The 16,541-nt window shown below is 40.9% G+C and overlaps 1 protein-coding gene across 2 annotated transcripts in view; it reads left to right on the plus strand.

Annotated features, from left to right (window-relative positions):
* Window positions 1-16,541, plus strand: part of megf11 (multiple EGF-like-domains 11) — a 104,988-nt gene that overhangs the window by 82,787 nt on the left and 5,660 nt on the right. For both annotated transcript variants that reach the window (XM_088299245.1, XM_088299244.1), the window contains exons 16-24: window positions 1,906-2,052; window positions 6,393-6,527; window positions 10,631-10,759; window positions 12,027-12,155; window positions 12,637-12,765; window positions 12,902-13,030; window positions 14,086-14,322; window positions 14,907-15,082; window positions 15,159-15,222. In XM_088299245.1, coding sequence (XP_088155371.1) covers window positions 1,906-2,052; window positions 6,393-6,527; window positions 10,631-10,759; window positions 12,027-12,155; window positions 12,637-12,765; window positions 12,902-13,030; window positions 14,086-14,322; window positions 14,907-15,082; window positions 15,159-15,222 — 1,275 coding nt within the window. The remainder of the gene's footprint in view (window positions 1-1,905; window positions 2,053-6,392; window positions 6,528-10,630; window positions 10,760-12,026; window positions 12,156-12,636; window positions 12,766-12,901; window positions 13,031-14,085; window positions 14,323-14,906; window positions 15,083-15,158; window positions 15,223-16,541) is intronic.

The raw sequence follows: 16,541 nt of genomic DNA on the forward strand, positions 1-16,541 counted from the left end.
CTTAGAATACATCGGCAGTGGCTTGTTATGTAAAGAAGGGTGTCCGGTGTAAAAAGTGTGCCAACCATATCATGCAAGTGACTGACAGGGGAAATTTGCTTCTTCATAGAAAATGTCAGTAGTAAAATATATTTCTTTAACCACAGCTATACTGATAGCCTGGTAAGCCATTTCTTGATATCTCTTAACTCATTGTACGAGTAGTTTTCACCCCTTATTAGATCAAAATTTTCACCCAACATGCATGATCAAATCCGCAACCCAATGTAATGTGTTTAAATAACCCAGCGTTGGCTCGCCTGGTTCGATATTTCACCCAATTTGGGTTACTTAGCAGTTTTAAGAGCACGGGGCCCCAAATCTCCGGAATTTATTGCAAAGTAGTATAATACATCATACTCCAAGAACGTTTCACTCCAAGGATCCTGAAGTACTCTCATATTGTAAAATGGCAATCATTGTATTGAAAGTGCGCTTGACTATGGTCAATGTCTTTTATATTCAGGGTGACCTTTCAAGATTCATAGCTTGAGTTTTGTGTGGGCAAGACACTGAAAGGATCGTGACTGAGAGTTGTGCAGCTGACGCAAATGAGGCATCCAAGATTTACCGAACAATCGCTCTTGGATGCCTAAATTTGGAGCTTCTTTCCGAGTTCAGGTAGCAAATTCAGCACACTTGGATTCTGCCAAATTTCAACTCCGTTTCCAAATTATTTGAGTGTTTACATGGACTGGGCGTTAAAGCAAGGAGGGTTGGTTTGATTTTCCCTTCTCACCCTGAACAAACTGTGTGCGAGACCTCTGATTCCTTTGCAGCTCCTTTGAAGACACTTGAAGTCGGTCTTTTTTTTCTTGTGGCTCACCATGCATCCAAAGCACCTTCATTTGTCACCGCTTTTTCCAAGAAGCGTGACTCTTTGTCTGCATTCATTTTTAACGCCGCATATTCGCTATGCAGGTAGCATAATCTCAAACACAACTGGACGAGAGTTGCCCTTCTTTTTGAAGCCGACGGATGGACTAAATCACGGTTACCGTGGCCCCTATTCCGCACCAATATTTCCTATCCTTTCTGCTCCTTCCACGCTGAAGGTGCCAATGTTATCGTATAAAATTAGTCCCCAGAGTTTGCTGCTGGTCTAATTCAAAGCTAATACTGTTTTAATGGCCATGCTATTCTCAGATAGCCTGACTCAAAGGAAATTTCAAATGAAGCGTCAAGATAAAGGCAGGTGCTTGAAAGGATGAAGTGTGTGCCGTGCATAACTTTACATGTGTGCAAGTAAGAGTATAGTATGACTTAAGAACCTGCATGCGTATACAGTACATGTGACTTTGGCCTTTAGTTTTCAAAGGCGCCGGCATGCTTGAGAGAAAAGGCGCCGCTCCGATGGATGTGCTAATAGATCTGCATGCGCAGCGAGAGCCCCCGTATGGATGCAACGTTTTCTCGTTTGCCGCTTGGAGCTGATCCCAACGCGCAGTGACACTTCCCACACTTTGCCCATGTAGTTGGAGTATTTCTATTTTTTTTTTTTTTCTGTACTGTACTCTAAACCGGCTCTGCTGAAAGAGAATGGCAGACAAGCTTGGTGCTCTCCCGAGAGGTAGCCCCGTTAATCAGCGCAGCGCACTGGCATGGAGCCCTCGTCAGATCAAAAATAAAGTACATTCAGGAAGAACAGGAGGAGTCTGAAGAGATGGGCTCGAGTTTAAAAAGAAAAAACATCCTCCTCTTTCTTTGTGGACATCAATCGGGGATCCATGCTGAGCAAACAACCCTCTGCAGATCTGCTATGATATGACATATTGAGCCGTGGGCTCTCGTGTGATGGCATTTCAGGATTCGTATCCTTCTTAGCGTGCATACCTTTTCATCGGTATCATTGTCATGTGCCTGCAGGAATCCACTGTGACAATGTGTGCCCGCAAGGTTACTGGGGCAACAACTGTTCACTCAGCTGCCCGTGTCAGAATGGAGGATCCTGCTCGCCGGAGGACGGAACATGTGTTTGCGCACCTGGATTCAGAGGGACTTCCTGCAAAAGAAGTGAGTGTTCCACAAAATCCACAAATGCTCGATCCAAAGTTATAACATTGTATGGGTTAGCAGTGTTCTCTTGCTAAAAGAAGATCTTTGGGTTTGGTCCAGGTCGGGTAGTCTCGTTCAGTTCCGATCTGTAATCCTATATCAGGATTGTTTCTTCACCTGATTGAGTCAGGGCCAATTTACCCTCATGGTGATTGCAGCGGCGGGCCGTGCATTTCACACGTAGGCCTTCAGCGAAGTCCGACTTGAATAAATCATTTATGACACCGCGGCCGGACAAATAATATACAGAAACACACTTACACAGTACTGAGTGAGTGTTGGACCATCTAGCTTCTCTTGAAAAGTCCGTCTTGACACTTTTGCCTCCTTCCGCCATTGTGGTTTTAAAAAAAGCAAGAATATATTTGAGATTTCTGAACGGTCGCCAGTTCCGACTTTCGGGTGTGTTCATTTCGCACAGCGCTGCCCCCTCACGAGTGAGTAACCAATCACAAAACGCGTTCATCACCTTCAGCGTAAGGCCAGCGAGAAGGCCTTACTGTCATCAATTTGTGATCTTATTGGCTATCACAAGTGTCTATCAACTGTAAAAGCCCACTTGAGACACAGAACAGACGCCTGCACGATAGTATCTGAAGGCCTTGGACGAACAGTGTGTGCTACTGCTATTGTGAAATCTGCCTGGCAACACGTGCTAACTGAATTCTGATTGGATAAAAACTCTCACTTAAAAATCCAACACTAGGATATAATATGATATCGCTCTAAAGAATATCATCATCATTTCTTGATTTTGTTAGGCCAGCAAAGAAGGCCTTGATGGCCCACCATTGGGTTATTACCTGAGGACCCAAGATTTCCACGCCCTTCCCCAAATGTTTCGTCGTGAAAATTTATTTCAAAAGTTAAAAACACAAAATGCATGGTCCGTCATGCTAATGTCGATGCTCATTTCATCAGTTCGGCGCAAAAACAGACTCAGACACGAGCGAGGCTCTCTTCCTTGATGGATTATGAGGCCGCTTCGCTCCCTGCCTCCCGTGTCCCATGCATATTTGGAACAAACACGACGTGTTACGGGCGTAACGAGTTAGCATTCTGTGATTTCCGTTCCATTTGGCAACTCTGCATTGATCACATAAAAGTCCATTCACAGTTTTGCGTTTCAAAGTATTTGATTGAGGCGCAAAATGTAAATTTTGACTCTGAAACTGCGAAGCGAAGCTGCTTAATTTGAATCTTTGTAGCCCACGATTATGAAATGGAGTTACCATCGTTTCGTGAGAACAGTTTTTACAGAACTACAAAATGTTTTAACCTCTTTCATTGCGTCAAATGTTTGTAACCGACAGCGACGACAACAACAGAGCTGAACACTATCGTTCATAGCACTGCTGTCAGTGTCAACCGAGGAGAATGCAATGCAGAAGTGGAGAGTGACATGAGTGATACGTTTCATCACAAAGACATGATTAAATATTAAATGCTGATTAATGTTCTTATCAACTACAGTAAAAAACATTGAGATGGTTCAGTTGTTGTATAAATCTTTCAGAAGGATTTAAAAGATTTTATCTTGCTGAGGACAAAGGGGAATTTTCTCAATGTCACGCGTTTTAGTTGATGAATAATAGACATTAATATTCAAAATATTTCACTCGAAGGGTCATGGGAAACATGTGAAAATGGTTACGTAACTCGTAACTTAAGCTGTCAGATAATTATAACAGATTTCAAATTCCCTCTTGTTGAGGTGAAAATAAAACTTTTCTCAGTGCAGTACACAGTTGTGGCGACACTCATGAGCGGGTTTGCCTTGGGCACCCAAATGACTCGCTACGCCACTGAATAGATTGTAAGCAAGATGTCGAGGATCCACCCTCTGCATATTCTACCATAATATTGAAATGGATAAAAAACATACAGTAATAACATTGTAGATACAATATCAAGAATTAAACAATTTGTGCGTCATGACTCATTCAATGCAGCTCCTTCGGGTGTGCATGACTTGGCCACCAGGGCTCCGAATAATAGAGACAAAGCACATACAAACGCAGAAGTCTTTCACAACTACTGTGACTCAGTAACGGCAGTAATAGACAATTTTCACAGAAGATAAATAATATGTGCTTTCAATATAATACTGTGTGTCTACCTGTGTTGATGCACCATTTGTGTTCAAATAATCATCGCTTAAAGGTAATTATTACCCCGCCACATAGATGCTAATCGTTAATTCATGACTCTAATGTTTCTATTTTATGTGTGTAATATGTGTAAAACAATCAATCAAGCAAATCAATCACCTTACCTTTGCTCTAACATAAGGTGACATGGTGACCTTTGTATAACATTGAAAAAACAGTTGGAGGGTGAGAAGCTGAGAGGCAGCACTTCAGACGTCCGTCATTCAATCAAAGTGTGACACCCCCCCCCCCCCCCCATTTCTCCCAAACACCCGACAGCACCCCCACTGACCTCTCACGGCCAGCTCACAGTGGGAAGCGTGCAGGCCTAGCACAGCGCTCATCACATTGCGAGCGTCACCTCTGGTTTGCGAACACGTCTTGGTCGGTCTGAAGCAGCTCTCAAGTGATGAGCTCGCTGATTGGAAGTGAATTTGCACTCAGCGGCCTGTAAACATCAATTGTAGCTGAGTGTGAAGAGACAGGTCAAAACCAACTGTGTCTAATGTGTTAGTGTGAACAGAACAAAAATAACGTACTTATCCAGTGATGCATTATGTCCCCCGCTTCTAAGATGAAATAAAGACAGCCCTCCAGGCAATGATCAATAATTCCTCTAAAAGTAATTTTTAAAAAGAGTAAACCCCATTCCATCATGGATTGTGGGTTGGCGGTCTTGCTATATCATTTATTTCTTTATTTCTTTATTTATTTTCGCTATTATAGTCTGGAATTTGCTAGTTTTAATGTAATTCCACTGTTGGCCATGAGATGGCACCGAACTATTTTTTTACATTGAACATTTCAATGAAGAAGTATGTATTTCGGAAGTAAGCCAATTTTATTTCAAGATGAGCTCATTATGTGCTGAAAATGTTGTATTTATTATAATTATTTGCGCATGCTCTTGCTCTACCCGCAATGAATCTTGGTCTTTGTAGTACAGGAAGTACTTAGCAAACCTAACGTGAATACATTGATTTCTCTGCTGCGTTTTCATGGGGGGGGGGGGGGAGTTGTCTCGATGGTGAAAATTACAATGTGTGTATACAGACACACACAAAAGTATGTAAAAAGTCTGTCCATTTGATACGCAACTCGCCGTAAAAACATAAGCAGGGGAATTTTGATCTTAACCTAAATATTGACTGCATGTAAACATAGTCATTGATAAGACGGACCTATTGGGAGCTGCACACACCTCTCACCGTCTCAATTGTGACTGCACATACAAGTTGCCATGTCGCTCTTATTACGACAGTCTTACTCCAGATAATCAGTTGAGTTTTGCTTTTCTGGAGGGTAAGTTGAGGAGAAAAAAAAAAATTATCCTTAAAAAAAAAAAACTGCAATTTTAGATTTGGATACAAATTTTCAATTTGACATTTAATCCAAATAAAAATCTCACTGATCAGATTTGTTTTTCACGACCTTCAGGGCTCACCTTTTTTCTGGGTTTTGTTGCTGAGCCTTTCGGCACTATGATGTCATTTTCAGTGGACAGCAAGTGTCACAATGGCCATATTACGCAAACAATATTTATCAGAATACTGTGTTAAGACTGTACATGAGAACATTTTAGATTTGAGGTCTTCTAAATCTGGAACATTACCCCCATGAATTATTCGCTTACCATAGCTGATTGTCTCCTGAGCACAATAAGAATAGATCATTTGAATTAAGTGGCTCCAAATATTAAGTTCCACCTTAACATAACAGTTTTTCAATTTTACTTTCTGCCTCTTTGCATAGTTTCATATTTGATCATCTCCGCACACCCCTATAACGTCACCTTTTGGATCCCAGGTTCTTTATCTTTCAATATAATCTTGCTGACTTTTACAGATAAGCGTCTGTGAGACATAGCGAACATTAAACAGATGTTCTCAACTCTCATAACTATTACAGTGCACCCCGCGTAGCACAAGGCATGGGAATTATGGCATTGAAGACTGTTTTTCTGATGTCTTCCTCTCCCATTTCTGTCTTTTTTGTCGCCTATGCTTTAATACTTCCAGATCAGATGTTTTTTTTTTTGCACTCCCTTGATCACTCTTGACATGACGTTTTGCATTATTATGTCTCTTTTTCCCTCCACTGTTACTAGAATTTCTTATCCTTTTCCCCCATCATGCTTTGTCACCGCAGCATGCTCGCCGGGCTTCTACGGGCACCGCTGCAGCCAATCATGCCCGCGGTGTGTTCACAGCATGGGGCCATGCCATCACGTAACCGGCCACTGTGAGTGTCTGTCCGGCTACTCGGGCCCTTTGTGCAGCCAAGGTAAGTGTCCCTCCCTCTGCGTCCCCTTGACATTTTCCCTTACTGATAAAAGCATTCACTGTGACACTTTTTCCTTTTACCACTGGAAAATGTCTGGATGTAGAATGCAAAATTAGCCCCTACCTAGTCAACATGGCTTGCAGGGACACATAAAAGTGGTACCACCCCCACAATTCCAATAAGAAGACCTTCAAACACCACTGCAATGGATTTAGAATAAAATAAAGCACCAAAGTAAAAAAAGTCCAATAGTGGAACTGTGTAGTGACTTTTATTCATTTTTATTCTGGAGAAATATGAATTTAAAAAAAATAAACATGAGGTGGCAGACGGCGGGAACTTGAAGAGTGCATACCTAGAGCATTTTATTTGATTTCATTTGCTTGACTTCCATGCAAGCAATGTTCTCATCTCCCATTCACTCAATGTGAGTGTCAATGTTTGCCCTCTCTACGGGCAGGTCTATAAATATTGCAACATCGACACTTTTTTGAGGTGGAGGCGGGTGGTCGATGGAGGGAGAGGTCCGAAAACAACAAAATGTGTGTTCAGCGCAGACTCAGCTTTAATTTGAGGCTATTTTAATCCAAATTAAGCGAATGGAGTCACAATTCACAATCATAATTCAAACGTTCCCTTTTTTCGTATTTGGTTGAAAATCATTTGCAGCCTGAAGTCTGCAACGTACAGACATCCCCACATCGTTTTTGTTTAATTCTACATACATCATGGTGGTGTGGCCACGAAGAGGAGAATTGTGTTGATGTCACAATATTTATGGACCCGACTGTGTATGCGCCCTGTGACTGAATGGCGACTGGTCTCGGCTGTAATCTGCCTTTCCTCCACAGTCGGTTTGGATAGGCTTCAGTTCCTTCGGAGTAGTGATAGAAAATGAATGGATGGATGGATAGTTTTATTTGACAGTGGTTAACATCTCTTTATCCTTGTATGATAGTAAAGATTTTATGAAGGGCCAACCTTAAATGACTGCCACTACTTTTCAGACATCTCCATTTTGAGGAGCCCCAAAGTATGAAGAAGTAGTATTCATCGCAATGATGAGCTGTGCATTTAGTACCAGTGTCCTCAATTCCGTGTTATCCAGCGTAATCGACCTTTCTTCATACCACCATCATGTTGAAAAGATTAAAAAACAGCTCTAAAAAAAAATAAAATATATAAACAACACACCAGTGTGCCACATTCATCATCTGGAGCAGTTCCTTCATATCGAACTGTATCTAATAATGTCACATAAACAAGCAAACAAAAGTAATAAAAATACATCATACTCACCTTGGAACATGTTTTGCTACTTGATATTGACGGTAACAAGTTTTGTTTTGTCCACACAAAAAATATTCTGACATCTTTAAAAGTCTAAGGCCTAAGGAGAACACATTTGAAATCTGATTGGGGAAAAAAAAAAAAAAAGCAGCCAACAGTACTGATTCTGAATGCCTTGGGCAGATCAGATTGATATGGAGCCACATAGTGGCTGAAATCTGATTGGGTGAAAAAAATCTAACATTGACATCCACATAATGGAAGCAGTGCAGTTAAGACAAATGCTACAAAAGTAATATATATATATATATATATATATAAAATATGTAATATACTTTATGTACCCAAAAAATTGCAATTTCATGGAAAAAAAAACATAGTTTCATGAGTTAAGAAAGTTAAGAAAATCCCCTTGTTTTTTGTCCATCTCAGGGGGCGTCCATTTTGTCACTTTCTGTCCACTGAAAATGACATCACAGTTGCTCAATGACCAATCGTGGCTCACCTGTTTTCTGAAGCTGAGCAATGATTGGTCGTTGGCTGAACCTTGAGCAACTGTGATGTCATTCTCAGTGGACAGAAAGTGACAAAAATGGTCGGCCGCACATATTCTGGTGAGAAATTTTAGGTGTTGACTTCCCCTTTAAAGCTACAATCAATGATTATTTGATGTTGGCAAACCAGCAAACTCAAATTGTTGGACATGAAAATTATTTTCCAGGCTTTAGTTTTTGTGCAACCTCTTACGTTAAAACTGAAAGTCTTGATCACACTTTTATTGCTTTAATTTCTGTGGAAAGGCAAACATATTTCAAACGTTATTGTCCAAATACTCATGGATCTAACTAGTTGAGACACTTTCTTACTTTAGATTTGACATTTAATCATTTCAAAACTTTAGATAAAGTACAGAAAGGCTGGTAGCTTTTTTTTAAATTCCCTTTCATGACTTTAAGGAATGTTTCATCTAATCAAAGTTTAATTCAACAAGGAAAACAGTAGGGAAGTCGTAATTTGTCTGAACCATAATGAAATGGCGAGCAGGTGCGTGGTGCCGAAGGATGAAGGTGGCGACAACAAGTCCTCTTGTTGATCACTTGTTTGCGTCCCCCCGCTCATCCTCCGACCTGCCAGCCAGAGCCTAATGAAGCTCTCCTGGTGTGATGAGGCTCCGATCCTCACAAGCAGCCGTGCGTCGGAGCTAACCTCCTGGCATTAATGACAGCCTGCTCGAAGGAGCATGAAATAGGTCTCGACAAGAGTGGAAAGGAAATGAAATCATTAAAATCAGCCCAGATTTATGAAAAAAAAAAAAAAAAAAAAGGAAGTAAGGATAGCAGCCACCTTATGTGATGTTGCTGAGTTATTCTCTTTATGACAGACCTTAGATGTGCTGCTTGTCCTGTTGCTGCGGTTCCCTCATCCTGATGCTGAGGAGCATCTGGGCCTAATTTGTCCCGCTGCCCAACAATAAAGTACAATGGAGGTTTCATTGCAAGCGATATCTTTTATTGAAGAGTGCCAGCGAACGCTGAAATATTAATTTCATAAAAAATGTATCCAGTGGTCTGTGTACATGGTCTATTTTAATACTGTGGCACATCAGTCATTCCGCCCGGGTTGGTGAAAAAGGGGCAATTGTGCCACGGGAGGCGATGATTGACCTTTTTTTTTTGTCCAAGCACATCACTTCATGTCCACTCAAATAAACACTGCTGTCCATCTCAGAAGCCGAAGTCATACTACATTTTCACCATTGTTTACGTCTCTGAGTTCTTCCCAATAACATCTGAGTTATATTACAGTACTTTGAGCATATTCTGAAAACTGTGTTTTCAATATGAATTTAAATATCGTTCTTTAAGGATGTTCCTGGTATGGCGATATCTCGCCGAACTTTCTTACAATCTATAGTCCAATTTATTGCATTTGATTTAGTCATATATATATATCGTTTTTGACAGAGAGAGAGAGAGCGTTAGAGAGAGAGAGAGAACGAGAGAGAGACAGAGCGAGAGAGAAAGAGAGTGAGAGAGCGAGAATGAGAGAGAGAGAGAATGAGAGCGAGAGAGAGAGAGAGAAAGAGAGAACGAGTGAGAGACAGAGCGAGAGAGAAAGAGAGTGAGAGAGAGAGAATGAGAGCAAGAGAGAGAGAGAGAAAGAGAGAGAGACAGAGTGAGAGAGAAAGAGAGAGAGAGAGTGCGAGAGAGAGAGACTGAGAGAGAGAGAGAGAGAGAGATTCCCGTTATACCGTTGGTCTACATGTGTTGCTGCACTGTTTATAGGGTTACAAACTGCCACATAGACGCTAATCATAACATGGTGTATGTTCTAAATCAGTGGTATCAAACTCAGCTCGGGGGTCATTTGCGGCCTTTGAGATGATATGTAGCACCCCCCTTTCCGAAATCAAAGTTTAATGTTAATGTGGCATCCAAATTATATGCAGTGCCGTTGCCCTTTTGTGTTTGTTTGTTGTTTTTTTTGTCACTATCATAACTCAGGCTCGTGACAGCTTTCGGCAATAAGTTATTCTGAAGTGACTCCAAGTGGAAAGCATATCCTGTCACCAAGTCTGCTGTGAAGACATGTCTTGAATGTGCAGAGAAAAAGTGGCGGTGCTCAAGTAATTAGATAATCATTACTCAATTACACTTGCTGAAGAATATTCGAAAGTACCAGGCAGATGAGCGGGTGGACTGGATCACACGTTTTGTTCATATTCAGAAGAACTTTTCTGCGGAATACTTGATGCGGCTCAAACTCACTCTGCCTTTCTCTCCCGATCATTTTATCTGTTGTTGTTTTTTCAGTTTGCCCCAGCGGCAGGTATGGAAGGGCCTGTGCCGAAATTTGCCGCTGCACCAACAATGGCACCTGTAACCCCATTGATGGCTCCTGCCAGTGCTTCCCTGGATGGATCGGACACGATTGCTCTCAGGGTATCTCTGTCCGCTTTTATCCTTTGGTCTCATTTTCTAATTAACCTTCTATATGCACCCCTCTTTGTCACCTCACTGCCTTCACAACCAATTTTGACTTCAATGTAGCTTGTCACAGTCTAATTTTTCTCACACTAATTTAGAAGGAATTCATATATGAAATGTTTAGGATCACAAAGTAGCGGAAACCTTCCATGGCAAGTGTATAGAAACGGAATTTACCACAAAAATGTAATTCCACTTGACTGGATGTTGTTCATGGGTTCAAATGCGGTAAAGATGTCGAGTGGATGGGGAATGTGCAGTAAATGCAAGGAGGTTGGTGTCAATATCCCTTCAAGTCAGTTTTTGCACTCAGTGTCAACTATATTAATAGTTGTCAAAATAAACAAGATTATTTCGGAAGATGTTTGTCTGCGACCACCCCGAAAAAACAATTAAGTTTCCACTCTTGTAGACACCTGTTCCAATTGGCACAGATGGGTATTCTGTCCCAGGGATGGACTGACACACGTTTTAGGGGATGGAGGAAAACAAATTTAAAAAAGAAAAAAAAAAAAAGGAGTGATTAATCAAAAATGGAAGTGACTTTTGGTCCATCCCTATGATTTTCCCTAACCGGGTCGCCACGAATGCCCATTTCACTGACAGAAACACCCCCAGCCTGTTTTGCGTGCGTAATCCGCCAATACACTGCTTCAGACCGATATGGTGACAATTAAGGACACAAGCACTTCATTAAAACTATGCGGACGGAGGTTGATTTTTTTTCTTTTTTTTTTATGAATAAACCGAAAGGGAAGATGACGAAAGGGTGCCCGGGACTGGCAAAATACGGTCAAGTGCCCATGTCTGCCAATTACTTCCCTTATATTTCCATTATAGAAATTCCCAGAATTTCACAGCCCAAGTATGTAGACTATTTTTTTCCCATCCTGCCGGATGCTCACAAAGGTTCACATAGCTCAAAGCCTACTTCACTAACAGATGGAGAACACATAACATGCTTGAAAATGTTGTATAATGCTCTTTGTCGAACCACTCTTTATTCAGGACTACTCTGTTGTAGTAGAGATGATTTCAAATAGATTTTATTAAACTGTGCGCAATTGAGGTTGCCGTATTAATTATATTCCAAATAATAGAGTGGTTGAGCAAAGAGCTCTCAATTATTATTCCGCATGGATCTGTGTCAGCTTCCCAGTTTGTAGTTTGGTGCGTGTGTAATAATGATGTCAAATATTTTTGTGTCTCTGGTGCGTGCAAGCCTGTCCCTCCGACCGCTGGGGCCCAGATTGTCTCAACTCTTGTAACTGTCACAATGGAGCTCAATGCAGCGCCTATGACGGCGAATGTAGATGCGGACCCGGTTGGACCGGTCTCTACTGCACACAGCGTGAGTCCTTGAGCAAACACACACTGCCACCTAGAGGTGGTGTGGCTCAACTGCAGCAGACACAGACCCATTTGAAACATCTGGACAGTTGCTCCAAGCTACTTTGTCATTCAGATTTGAATTGAAGGCAACATAAAAATTAATACATGTTCGACTTGTCGCGTAGTTCATCCAAGTTCCCGTGACTCATTTGAATTCTCAGTTTACATCAATGTCATTATGTCCTATATTTCCCTGTCATTCAAGGTCCTTCTTTTATATTCACAACTTTGCTGCGCAATCAACATCACAACAACTTCTGCTGCTGCAGGAAATGAAAAAAAAAATTGGATTAATTTCTGTTGTCCCTTATTGTGCATGCTGCACAAACTTTGAATGCTATTGATTTTGCTGTTGCCGTGCAAAATGACCTTGGCTCTCCACATTGTCTTCCTATCTTCCGCTGCTCCACTACTGCCAACATTTCGCGCGGCCATCCCAGGCTGCCCCTCAGGCTTCTACGGCAGGGATTGTTCCGAAGTGTGTCGCTGCCAGAACGGCGCCGAATGCGACCACATCACGGGCCTGTGTGCGTGTCGAACCGGCTTCATCGGGACGAGTTGCGAGCAGAGTTTAGTAGGCCCGCCACATTTAGCTCTGTGCAAAAATCGCCCAGTGGTTGAGAATATGAGACGTGCTATGAATAATTTTTTATACAGCCGCTCTCTAAGTGCTTTAATTTTGCAGTAATGCACCTCTCCTTGCAGAGTGTCATTCCGGTACGTTCGGATACGGCTGTCAGCAGCTGTGTGAGTGTCTGAACAATGCTACCTGTGACTATGTGACCGGGACGTGCTACTGCAGCCTGGGATATAAAGGAATCCGCTGTGATCAAGGTGAGATGACTGAGATGAGTCGGACTTTCTCACTGGATCTTTATCAAAAACACACGGGCGCGTCAAACTTGTTTTCAGAGCAGCCACATCACATCAGGGCTCACCAAACTTTTTGAAAGTGGCAGCAACATATAAAAGGGTTACCCGTGTGAAACACACTTCTGAAATGACAAACTTGCTCAAATTAACTTTGAAAATATGGTATCAATAATTATTGATATTCATGAATAAAATATACAACAGGTGTCACAATCGATGAATCGACATCTAATAATTAAATTGTAAGATTATAATTGATCTTCGAATTAATCCACTATTTTGATCATCAATGAATTGTTTCGAGACATTGTTTACCTTGAAATTGTCAGAATTCTCCGATTTTAACCTCTCAACAGTAAATATTCTGATCTGTCTTTAGTGTTGAATCAAAATAAGACAAGGCAACTGTATTTAATTCGTACACAAGGCAACTCAATGTGCTTCCCACATCCAAAATCCAACACCGAAAAGCATTTACAAAACATTACTATAATAATGTAAACATTGTACACCGTCAACATTTAAACCCATGTACAAAAAAAGATTTAAAGGTATTTAGAAGGAAAGAAATAAACTATATAGTGAAATGGATTTTAAAAAATCCTGAATTAATCTAAGTAAAAAGAAAAAATTGCATACACCTGCTTTCACTTTAATATGCATTGATCAATATTTTCGTATTTTCTGACATGATATGGACCAAACCAGTTTCTGAATCCTAATAAATTTCTGTGCAAAAAGCGTCAGCTACAAAAATTATTATTTGCCGCTTTAGTATGAATAACCTGGAAATGACTACAATGATCAACCTGAAGCAGCGTCAGAAGCGTTCATCAATCTAGTCGTGCACTACCTATTGTGTGATATTACAGTACGTAATTGTTAGTGACAGCGCTACAATATGCAACACTTAATTTCTATAAATCTTTGCGACTCTCGTGGGCTACCAAAAATGACGGGCCAGCGAGCCTTGATTTTGTGGTCTCACAATCCATTCTGCAACGTTCTGTGTTTAGCGTCTCTCATGATGGAGGAGCTGAACCCCTACACCAAGATTAGCCCGGCCCGCGGCTCGGAGCGCCAGTCCGCAGGCGCCGTCATGGGCATCATCTTCCTCCTCCTCATCATCATGGCCATGCTCAGCCTCTTTGTGTGGTACAGACAGAGGCAGCGCGAAAAAGGCCACGAGATCCAGCCGAGTGTGTCATACACGCAAGCCATGCAGCTGACCAACACGGACTATTCTCTCTCTGGTGAGAGGCTTTTAATTCTTGGTCCAATTTATTCCATCCTCCAACACCAACAAAAGAAATCCAGAGCTACTTTACATTCAGTTATTTAAGTTATTTTTGAACATGTGCATTGCCTTTTTGGAAACATTTCAAGTGATTAATTTTGAATAAAAAGCTGATTTGCATTTTCGCTCTACGCAACTTTGTTTACTATTCTCATTGCTCTTTTTTTATCGTAAATAATGGATCGATATTAATTCTAAGCGTAAGCCTTACCTGTAAAACTGACATTTATGTATAATAAATATGATGTTGTTTATTGTAAATAGCTATTCATTTATTAAAAAATAAATGGCAAGAAGAGCTTGAAAAAATAATTGTGTATCAAATCGCAATCGCAATATTGAGATTGCCCAAAAAAATCCCAATTTAATCATTTTTCAAAAAAAAAAAGCACCATAAAAAAAAAAAATCATGAATCAATATTACGGCAGTGTGACCAGTGAGTGTATCCTCCTCTGTTGATTTAATGCGGGGAAAAAAAAACATTGTCAATATAAAGTATATAAATGTCTACATGAATAAATTGTGACTGAAATCCTCAGAGTGTGGCAGCACGGTGGCCATAAAGACCAGTGCAGCCGAGGTCAATCACAATCCGAGCAGCAGCAGCAGCAGCAGCAGCGGACAGTGCTTCTCCAACCCCAGCTATCACACCGTGGCCCAGTGCAACGTTGTTTCAACCATCTCCAGCAACCTGGACGCCACGCTGACCCTCAAAGTACGTTCACACGCCACACAAGTTGCGCTTTCCCACTCAGATAAAATCAACCCGTGTTCTTTTTACCCCCTCGTAGTCGAGCACTCTGAAAAGCCGAAACGGTTCCGACTGGAGAGCCTACTGCAACCTCAACGATCTCGGTGAGTTTTCCTCTCTCATCCCTCCTCGAATAACCTCATCCATCATGACTTTGCGACGCCGGCCCCAAGGGCAGACGTGTGCGTCTTTAGTGGGCCTGCACTCATGGCCTGGCCTCCCTGCTGTGAATGAAGATGAACCGCTGGCTGCTTGTTAGAAAAAAAACCTTTGCTCTCATTTTCATTTAATATGCGTCCTAGAAGGAGAGCGGTGCGGTTCTGAGGAGATCACGGGTCAGTGAGAGCTCGTTAGTATGCCTTCTCACCCCGTGTTGGATTCTTCTGTGATGGTTTACGCCAGGTCAGCTTCTGCACTCTGGGGGGATGTGGATTAGAGAAACATCCATAATTGCTGAAATAGTTTAATGTCCATGTGAGAATAATACATTGGAGATAGAATACTGCATATTGATTATACAAATCACGCTAACCTTTTTACTCTCATTGTGGTGATGTTGAATTTGATTTTAGACTCTATGAATGTACTCTTGATATTCTGCTATGCACAAGACAAAATCTGAAATGTCTACTAAGCTCTGGCAGTGCTGCTCTGCTTTATTGTCAGGTGTATGTTAAAAACACAGCAAACACAAAAGACACATTTTATGTTTAGTTTAGCTAGAAGTACTGAGATTTTTGAGGGGGGAAAAAAACGTGAGTACGATTTATTTCCTCTACTTGAGTAAAATTAAAAAAAAATTAGTAAAGATTCTGAAATGTAACTTAAATACAAAAGTGACTAAATGAAAATTATTTTTTTTACCTATTATAACTACACTATATATATATATATATATATATATATATATTATATTTATATATATATTTATTTTATTAACTTAACGCTTCTAATGATGAGAAAACAGTTTTGGTTTTAAACCAATGCTAACGTCGATTTACTTTTACCCTAGCAAAACAATGTATCCCCAATTCCATATCTTTGCAAATCTTCTAAAGTGAATAATAAAAAATGGTAAATTAGCTCACAATAACAATGGAAAAAAATACACCATACTTTTTTTTTCAGATTGGATGAAAAATGTTTCAACACCAGAAGCTGCTGTTTTTTTAGGCAGTCACAAGGCAAAACGCATTCGCCACGTATTATTCTTGAAACCGATCATCAAACAATTCTCAGAATCTGTTGCCATCCTCATTAGTGCTCCCTGGTTCACATTTCTTCCCAGTGGCTGCTGTCCCTGTTTTATTTTTTATTTTCGGCCTTAAAAGGTCCGCAGGATCACACCCAATCAAGATATGAGCTGCCGTCTCTATTTATGACTCGCTTCTTTTTATATTGCATCATAAGTGGAAAAAAAAAA

The sequence above is a fragment of the Idiotropiscis lumnitzeri genome, chromosome 6 (genome assembly GCF_059441095.1).
Source record: "Idiotropiscis lumnitzeri isolate Australia: NSW breed Sydney's pygmy pipehorse chromosome 6, RoL_Ilum_1.0, whole genome shotgun sequence".
NCBI lineage: Eukaryota > Metazoa > Chordata > Actinopteri > Syngnathiformes > Syngnathidae > Idiotropiscis > Idiotropiscis lumnitzeri.